The sequence below is a fragment of the Lepisosteus oculatus genome, chromosome 11, assembly GCF_040954835.1.
Source record: "Lepisosteus oculatus isolate fLepOcu1 chromosome 11, fLepOcu1.hap2, whole genome shotgun sequence".
NCBI lineage: Eukaryota > Metazoa > Chordata > Actinopteri > Semionotiformes > Lepisosteidae > Lepisosteus > Lepisosteus oculatus.
Window position 1 is genome coordinate 19,821,047 of NC_090706.1, and position 9,930 is coordinate 19,830,976.

General features: G+C 41.3%; 1 protein-coding gene across 1 annotated transcript; it reads right to left on the bottom strand.

The window, feature by feature from the left end:
• Window positions 1–89: 89 nt before the first annotated feature.
• On the bottom strand, window positions 90–9,471 carry LOC138241835 (tumor necrosis factor ligand superfamily member 14-like). The gene is made up of 3 exons (XM_069195753.1): window positions 9,448–9,471; window positions 8,418–8,478; window positions 90–493 (listed from the first exon to the last, which is right to left on the bottom strand). The coding sequence occupies exons 1-3, from the start codon at window positions 9,469–9,471 to the stop codon at window positions 90–92; spliced, it is 489 nt and encodes a 162-aa protein (XP_069051854.1).
• Window positions 9,472–9,930: the final 459 nt, after the last annotated feature.

Consider the following 9,930-nt stretch of genomic DNA (forward strand, 5'->3'; position numbering starts at 1 on the left):
GCTCCGCACTAAGAGAAGCAGATATAACCTTTATTACAGGGTAGCTACTCACATTGCTGTTGTACAGGCAAGAAGAAGGAGGAACAATGTTATATCAGAAAAACTCCAAAGAAGTTTTGAGAGCTGTATTGCATCTGAATAAGTTTGCATTCATTTACTTTACCAAATATCTGGTCCCCTTCTGTGAGATAATAGATTCCTCCCAGGAAGCTGTTGTCAAACATTTCTTCTCTGTCATTTCTGCAGTGGTAACTTTCGGAGCTCATGAGCTCCAAGTCAGCAGGATACGTCTGTGTTAACTTGTAGATTCCATGCTTAAAGGTCGCTTTGTCAGTGGTTCTGTAATGCAGCTGACTAAAACAAATTTTGGAGAAAATGAAGTAAAATCCCTTGACCAGGGAACCATCTTTGTAGTTCATCTCGTAAGTGAAGGCATTTCCTGTCGTGGATTCCCAGAACATCTTCCCATCTTTACTGACATTGTAGTTAAAGCCTTGGAAACAAGAAGAAACCTGATTGTTACTCTGAGAAATACACTGCTGACAGATCTAGATAATCAATTTGCATAATACTTTTTAATATTTTAGTATATCCTTCCAGTAAGCATAACATTTTCCATGGTTGTAGTTTTGTCAATTACATTTAAAATTGCAATGTATTTAGCTTTATTACTTAGGCAATATGTCCCCATGCACTGTATGATTGGCTTGCAATTACCCTGCGATGGACTGGTGCCCCATCCAGGGTGTACCCTGCCTTGCGCTTGTTGCTTGCCAAATAGGCTCCGGCTTCCCGCGACACCCTATGGTATAACACAGTTTGGTAAATGACATGACATGACTTAGGCAATATAATTTTATTCCTTCTATCCTTTTTCTTACCACTTTATCATATCATAACGGGCACGGACACCAGTCCATCACAAGGCACATACTGTACAGTACAGACACACACTCACACCAGGGCCAGTTTTCTCAGATACCAATTAACCTACCAGTATGTCTCTTGGAGTGTGGGAGGACACCAAAGCAACAATTCCTTATTCCTTTATGGAAAAGCTTAATAATAATCTTATTTACTTAAATAGCACATTAGTATTTAACTGAACAATTTGCTATGTAACTGGAGTGCTATTTGTAAATGAAAATGCTACTGTCTATCAGTAAGAGGAAACGGTCAGCACTGTAAAGATTTATTTTCAAAGTTTTCTGCTCCACAGCAATATGTTTTAGGTATCTATAAAATGTGATCTGAAGTACTGATCTAGCAAGAGACATTATTTATAAAATATATATATTTACAAAGTGATTTTTGAAAATTTTATCTCGTGAATGAAAAAGTGTAGCACTGCAAGCCCTCACACTAGAAAAACAAACAAGTTGTTTTTTTCTGCTTTTTATCATGGAATTAACCTCTTTGTGTTCATGCATGCTGCCACAGTTCTCCATATGAATCTTTGAACTTGTCCTGTAAGGCTGCTAAAAATATACCATAAGACACAAAGTGAAATTTTATATAAGAGAGATTATACTGTTACTCCTGCAATACACTGTTGTTTCACATCATTTTTGGTTTTCCAGTGTTCTCAAATTTGCCCTGTTTTTTTAAAGAGCAAAGGCAACCACACTCTCCAACTCATATTTTATTTAAAATAAGTCTTCTTCCATTCAAGAGTAGGATCTTAAGCCAATGACCTTTCAAAGATGTAAACAAATTTATCAGTTGGAAAACCCAATAGAATTGCATTACATTACATCAGTGTTAATACTGCATGTCAAATAAATTTGTATTGGAATTGATATCCACACCATTTAGTTTCAAAAACATTATTCAATATGTCCTTTCAAATTGGAATTAGCAGACACTGCACATTCCAGCATAATTAGTCCATTTGAAAGGTTTAGATAATTACATCTAAACTTAAGAAATTCAGTTCCAGAAAACTGAATCACAGACTTAAAATCATGGAAATGCATCTATAATCAGATTCATTTCTAAAAATAATATTAAGAAATCAGTTAACATACTACTACTAACATACCAGAATATATTCCAAAGCATTTAAGGTTTACAAACAAGGTTTTGCAATCACCAGAACCTTGAGACTACATCCTATGCTGTAGCTGAAAAGCTGGTCAATAAATTCACTTTCTCTGGAATTGATTACTGCAATGCCCCACTCGCTGGGGTATCTAAATCCACACTGAACAAACTTCTGTACCAGAATCATTACCAGAATATGTGCAAGGCATCACATTAGTCCTGTCCTGCACTGGCCTCCTATATGGTTTTGAGCTGACTTGGCTTGTCTCCTCTGCCTCTGTACCTGTCTGACTTATTATCATTCTACTCACTACCTTGCAACCTTTGTTTGTCTGACTCAGATCTCCTGTTTGTCTTCCAAGTCTGTCTCGTACATTCTATGGGTGATAGGGTCTTCTCTTACTGTACACTAAAGCCGTGGAATTCCCTCACAAAGATATTAAAGAACACACAAGGAAGACAAGGTTCATCCTCACTTTTATCAGTCTGCATAAAGGTTAAATAACCTTCATAATTCATATACTTATTTTTAACTTCATAATTTTGTGAGTACTAAGAAACAAAACCCATTTGAAAATGCAGATTCCACTGTGCATGTACAGCTGGTAGCACAGAATAGTGCTAATACTGTATAATTACAAAAGTTTCTCACTGCTATGGATGTCCAGTCTCTTCATGAGACATTGTTTTGAATTTAAAGGGTCTTGTTCTTACAAGAGGGTCTTGTCCCGTCTGAGCTACAGCTACATAATGCAAAACCCAAAAGCTGAGCCTTCAGCTCTTCAGACACACAACTATTTATTAATGCAGCAGTGAGCTCAGGGCTGTCGACAGAGCTGCTCTCGAAGGGACTAAGCATGTCTCACAAGTTCAAAAGGTGAGTGAGGGCTGTAAAAAATAGCCTCATAGGGCTAGAACTTTCTCAGTGAGTGAGTGGAGACAGAAGCAGAAACTATCGCCAAAAAGTAGTCAGACATGTTTGCCTTCTGCTTAGCAGATGAGACTCAGACACTTTAGTTGGTGTGGAAGAGTAGAGTGGAATCAAAATTTTGTTATTTACATATTGTTGTAACAGAAGAAATAAGGTTCTTGATCCCAAGATGAAGTAAAACAAATGAGTTTATTGCATGCAAGGAACAATAAAGCCGAAGTCTTGTTTCCCGCAAGAAACAACAAAACCGAAGTATTTTTCGCCGTACTGTTACAAACTTTTGGGTTATATAGTGTTTTCTTCTCCGTTTCTGACGTCACTCGGTCTGATGATAAAGAGGGGGGTTCATGGTATTTGGCCAGTTTACAATGTTCTGGACAAATGGTCAGTTTAAGATTACACCCAGGGGGGTTCCTAGCTTGCATCTGCAATCCTTATCAGTTAACCCCCTTTCCTGCCATAAACCCCAGCTTGTGACTTAGAAGTCTAAACCCCCCACAGAAAGGATTAAATTCAAACCCCCGTCTTCACATCTTTCTTCATTCCCCCCTTATAAAATATGGCATACGTCAGTGTAGCCTATTTTTATACATACAATGTCAGGGCAGATCTTTCCTTTCTTGGCGAACAGGTATGTATTGCCATGACATTGTACGTTCCACGGTTAGAGCAAGATGTGATACATGTTTTGTACAAGTGATAGTTACAATTATACACATAAAACAATCCTAATCCTACAAATACATAAAGTCCTACCCCAGGACCCAAACGCAGACCTCAGCCATGTGGAGATCTATCGTCAGGATCTTGGAACAGCAATATTGACCCAACTCCGATTATAATTTTATTTGGCTGAATAGATATGCCAACACCCGGAATGTATTGATACCATATTCCCAGTAATGCTCCTCAGGCCTAACAATCACACTGTTGGTCTTAGGAAGCATCAGACACAGAAACGGTAACAACATCCTTCTTTCTGTTCACTCAGTCTCTGGTGCCGTGGGTCGGTGAAAGTGTGATGCGCGGATCCAGCGATCTCATCCTGTCACTCAGATGGCACAGTCAGTAGTTGGTGGCACTTGATATGGTCCCTCCCAGCAGGATTGCAACGTCTGGCAGGGTATCTCTTCTTCACCTACACCCACTCGCCAGGTATCCGGTCGTGTCTCCCCTCTACTGGAGGTCCCCAAGCGTCTGGCATCTGTTCACGAGCCCTGTGCACCGCTTCAGTTAACAAACCTACAACACTTTAATAGAGAGTTAGTAAATTCATCAGTGCGTTAGCCAAACTTGGCCTCCAAGGAGTTTCTTTGGCTGCCCGTGATGATCTCAAATGGGCTCAGTCTCACAGTTCCGTTTGCTCCAGCCCACAAACCGCACAGGACTGCAGGTAGAGCATCTACCCACGGTGTTCCTTCAGTTGATATTTCCTTAGTTGGTCTTTCAGACTGTGGGTGATGGGGGCAATGTGACTTCCAACTTACCCCAGTGAGGCTGGCACACCTTCCCAGTGTAGTATGCCCCTAGATCAGTATCCAAGGGGCAGGACAGTCCGTACCACGGGATCATCTTTGTCATACACTTGGGTATGTGCCAGCCCACATCCCATCATCATACAACCCCACATTCTTTACACATTTGTTCTAACCACTATTAAACATCTATTAAAGGCCTCAACCTGAATTCTCCCTTTTCCCCAATAGAGGTTTCACAGGGGTCTCAGACTCCCGCTTTCCCAGTGCCGCTTGTCTGGCATCTGCATCTGCATAGTTGTTACCTTGAGTTACTGGAATTCTTTATTTATTGTGTTATTTACACCTTACTCAAGCTGCTTCTGTCGGCAGCTGTAAAACTACAAATCAGTTCAGAGACAAGCCCAGTATTCTCAACTGGAGTCCCTGCCGTTGTGAGAGAATCCTATTTCTCCATAGCCATCCAGAATTGTGGCCTACATGCAACAAATACATACATTATATACATATACAGTAACCCTTTAACATCTTTCTTTTTACAATCTCCCATCAGTGCTCTTAACTGGCTTGCTGCGCTGAGGCAGTGGAGGGGCATTTTTCCAATTGTTAGCACCTTGAATTCTGTTGCAACAGCTCAGCCTGTTCTCTGTTCTCCCTCATGCATCAGAGAGGACCCATCAGTAAACAGTATTACATTTCCTTAAATTTTCACAGTCCCCCACTTTTTGGCTACAGCATCTAATGGTAAAATAGTGCCTACCTCCATGCTCCTGCGTCAGCACAGCTGCCCAGAACCCTTTTTCCACACTTACATACAAAGAATGGTTGATCCCTCTGAGGAAACCCCAGTCTCAGCACCTGTAAGAGAGCTTGTTTCAAATTATTACAGGCGGCTTTTGCTGCTGGAACCAAGGCAATCTTGTCCTTGTACTGCACTCCCCCCTTAAGCAGATCTGTTAAGAGTTGTGCACCCCGTAAAAACATTGCACCCAGGCCCTGTTAAAATTTCACAATGCTAGACACAAAAGGGCCTTATCATAACTGCTTCTATTAGACACTCTAAAGCTGAAGCAACTCAGACTTGTGGGTTTCCTCGTCAGGGGAAGCACTCAGAATACCATCAACATACTGAGTGATCACAGTCAGTTGAAGCCACGTGATACCCTGTTCTGGATAGTCATTCTTTGTAATGCATAATAATCCAACCCAATAGATCTGGGATAAAACCACCCATTAAAATCTGGTACTCAGCAAGTAAAACTTGCTGCCCCAATACTCCTGTGGCCTCCTGCCGTCTTCCTATATGCATTACTCTATAGCACACTGTTGAACAGAGGAGTGAAACAAGCAGGACAGTAGTGCTCCAGTATCCCCTAACAGAGAAACCAACACTCCATTAACAGTACATTTTTATCCACTGGACTGGGACAGACTTAGGGAGGCTACAAGGGATTTACAGGATCTAATCGTTAGGTAAACAAATTTTCTCACAAGACGTTATTCTCCCCAGTCTCGATTCTAAACCTACAGCGTTTCAGCATGTCTGGTTTCGAGACATTCGAATAAAACCAAATTGTTTCCACTATTGCAACTAATTGTATAAAAATACAAAAACTGTTTAACTACTTTTACGTCCACCTGTACTGTACTTATACATTTCAGACGCTCTTATATTTTCCAATCTCCTTAAGTTGATTTTCGTCAAGTCTCTTTAGTTACGTCTGTAGCCAGTCCCGCTGGGAAGGTAGGTGCGAGTGTGGACCCCCCTCGACGGGGTGCTAGACACTTAGAGTGACGCTGTCATCAACAGCGCTAGACCCCGCTACATCAGGCCCTTTCCCACTTCGAGTGAGAGTACAGATCTGCGGGCGCCCTCCCTCTAACAGGGGAGACCCTGATCAGTCTTTATCACACTCATACCAAGTGTTATCCCAATCAGACCCCCCTTCTCCATATGGCCACTGTGGGAATTGATCCCAATTATTTTCGTTTCCTGCCTGTTTGTTCCCCTGTGGGAGAGCAGGATATAACTTAGTCGCCGGCTGTAGCACATTAACCAGTGCAGCGTGACCAGGAGTTAATTCCTTCTTTAGTTTCTCATTCTCCTGTACTGCCTGTTTTAGCTTTTTTTTCTATACTCTTTCGTAGCGAGTAAAGTATCTTTTCTTCCGGGTTTTTTGTTTTCCCCGTAAACACACTTTTAAGTCACATCCCAATTTCTTTTTTTTTTCTCATGTATCTGCCACCACTGGTGCCGGCCGTGCACCAGGGCGGGAGCTACATGCTTGTGCTTTTGCCAATCAATACTCATATGCTTTCTTTACAGGTATCTTCGCCCCAAATTCCCTCTGACAAACACAGCTTTTCCCATATTTTTCTCCTTCTTTTCCGTCAACTTACACTTTTCCGATATATAAACGGACCCTTCCACCACTTTCTCAAACCATCAGTTAGCACACATGTTCGGTCTCTTTTACTTTTGTCGTGTGTGAGGTAACAGCTCATACAGTAAGGGGATGCTTTCACTTGAAAAACCTGTGCATTCCTGCACTCATTCAGCCAAGGGCGTCTGTTACCTCTAGATCTAAATACCTCTCAGAGACTTTAGAGAGGACTTACACCACACTGTTCACAGGTAAGGAACGAGACCTCGAAAACCCCCTTTCTTGATCAGTAATTCACCATCCCCAGAACGCCAGCATCGCTGCTTTTGCCCCGGGGTGGATTTACGCACTGAGCTCAATCAGGGCGATTCTCGGGTCTCAACGTCCTTTAAATCCCGCTACTTAATGCTTTGCTCTTTTATTATGAGGTGTGTTTATGTTAGTGTCGTGCGTGTGTATATGTATTTCACAAACAAGGAAAACACCAAAAACATACATACATATATATCTTTTCTACTCCTGTTTCCTTTAAAACAAAAAACCACTCCACGCCAATCCGTGCACAATCAAGGCGTAGCTAATCTCAGGACCCCGGGCGCAATTAAGGCCCACACCAATCCTGGATTATACGTGCATTTAATGCACCACTCAGCTCCAGAACCCCGGGCGCAATTAAGGCCCACACCAATCCCAAGCCACAGAACTCCGGGCGCAATTAAGGCCCACACCAGTTCTGACCTTCAGAACTCCGGGCGCAATTAAGGCCCACACCAGTCCTGAACTTCACGGTAAGGGTCCAAAACCCGTTCAAAAACTCCACGCGCAATTAAGGCACACAACATTTTCGAACGCCTGTACACAATACCGCGGAACCCCTGCCAGACCAAATTCTGGGTTTACAGCAAACAACCCATTACATACACCGGTGTCTTCCCCGGGCCAGAGGAATTCAGAAACTCATGTTTACTCCGTCATCTCGGGCGATTCTCGCAGGGAGCAGAGATTTCCCAATCGGTCAGAGAGAGTGGGGACTTTTTTTTAAAAAGAGGAGTCCTTACCTCTTAGTAATGTGAGCGCTGACAGTCTCTCCTGCCGATGGGAAGTTCTGCGCCTTCTGGAGCATCCGCCGACTACGCCAAATTTGTTGTAACAGAAGAAATAAGGTTCTTGATCCCTAGATGAAGTAAAACAAATGAGTTTATTGCATGCAAGGAACAATAAAGCCAAAGTCTTGTTTCCCGCAAGAAACAACAAAACCGAAGTATTGTTCGCCGTACTGTTACAAACTTTTGGGTTATATAGTGTTTTCTTCTCCGTTTCTGACGTCACTCGGTCTGATGGTAAAGAGGGGGGTTCATGGTATTTGGCCAATTTACGATGTTCTGGACAAATGGTCAGTTTAAGATTACACCCAGGGGGGTTCCTAGCTTGCATCTGCAATCCTTATCAGTTAACCCCCTTTCCTGCCATAAACCCCAGCTTGTGACTTAGAAGTCTAAACCCCCTACAGAAAGGATTAAATTCAAACCCCCCGTCTTCACATCTTTCTTCAATATGCATGGAACATATCCTCCACATCCTTACCTGTAAGATAAGGTTCAGGCTTTTTCTGATTTCTTTCAGCTTGGAAAGATTTTATATAATTCTCAATTGTAATTGAAATTGTATAGTTTTAGAAATTGTATAGTTTAATCTACTCTGCAGATGGACCTCAGACACTTTAGGTCTTCATTTACTGGGTAGTATGGAAATAAAATGTTAACATATTATTTGCAGTAAGAACTGTGCATGCAAGTAAAATATTCCTGTGTTTTCAGAACATTTTAACGAGTTCCAGGACTATCAGTAATTGAAAACTTAATATTGTCTTATCTGTAACATGAGCTATAGGTTTTTTCTGATCAATTTCAACTTGAAAAGACTTTATATAATTCTCAGTTGTATTGGAAAGAAAAAGAAGTTGTGTAGTTTAATGTTAATATAGAATCCAACATAAAATAACTGACCGCTTAATAAAACACTGAACTTGGATAGAATATTTTCTTATATACAGTATGGTATAGATATATGGTATAGAAGTAATATGTTAAGGCATGCATTTGCTTGAAAAATTATTAGTTGTATCCAACAGCATGAATACCATGAGAACAAAAATATGTTAGACTTGATAATTATGGTCTTCTGCTGGTGATTGTTGGTTGTAGTCAATGGTGCGCTCAAGCTACTACCCTACAACTCACAAATGGCAACCCACTGAAGCTAAGCAAGTGTGAGCCCAGCCTGTACCTGGATACCTAAACATCTGGATGGGAGACTTCTTCTGAAAACTAAGGTTGTCGCTGGAAGAGGTGTAAGTGGGGCCAGTAGGGGGCACTCACCCTGCAGTCTGTGTGGGTCCTAATGGCCCAGTATAGCGACGGAGGCACTATACTGTAAAAAAACGCCATCCTTCAGATGAGATCTAAAACAAAGGTCCTTACCCCTGCATTCTGGCCAAATCTCCCATTGGCCTTTACCAATCATGGCCTCTTAATAACCCCCATCTATGAAGTGGTTTTATCACTCTGTTCTCCTCCCCACTGATAGCTGGTGTGGGATGAGTGTACTGGCTCACTGTGGCTGCAGTTGCATCATCCATGTGGGTGCTGCACATTGCAAAGCACTTTGAGCGGAATGTTCAGAAAAGTGCTATGTAAGTGTAAGGAATTCATTATTATTATTACAATATAACAATCCACCTCAGGCAAATAGCACAGTGCATTATTATCATCTTTATTCTTTTAACTCTGCTCCTTCAGGACAGTTCATTGTGCATGTTTTGTTGCACTATATTAGTGTGTTCAGTTGAGTTTAGAGCATTTTCATCACTATTGGTGACAGTCTTCAATACACCTCACTTTCTGTGGAAATTTGTGGGAAAAATACTAGAAGCCCAATACAGTATTTTCTAGAGATAAGAAAATACTTTCAGTAACAAATAACAAAAGTGCCTATGTACTAAAAATACAACCATACATACAGCATATAGAATATATAAAAGACATTACATTTGAGAAATTGGTCTAATTGTGCTTGATAATAGTTTATTGATTGAAGG

Coding starts and splice junctions, on each gene's coding strand:
- LOC138241835 (XM_069195753.1), bottom strand. CDS start 9,471: ATGGATGATGCAACTGCAGCCACA. Junction 8,479..9,447: donor ATGATGCAACTGCAGCCACA/GTGAGCCAGTAC, acceptor ATTACAATTGAG/AATTATATAAAATCTTTCCA. Junction 494..8,417: donor GCCTGAACCTTATCTTACAG/GTAAGGATGTGG, acceptor CTTGTTTCCAAG/GCTTTAACTACAATGTCAGT.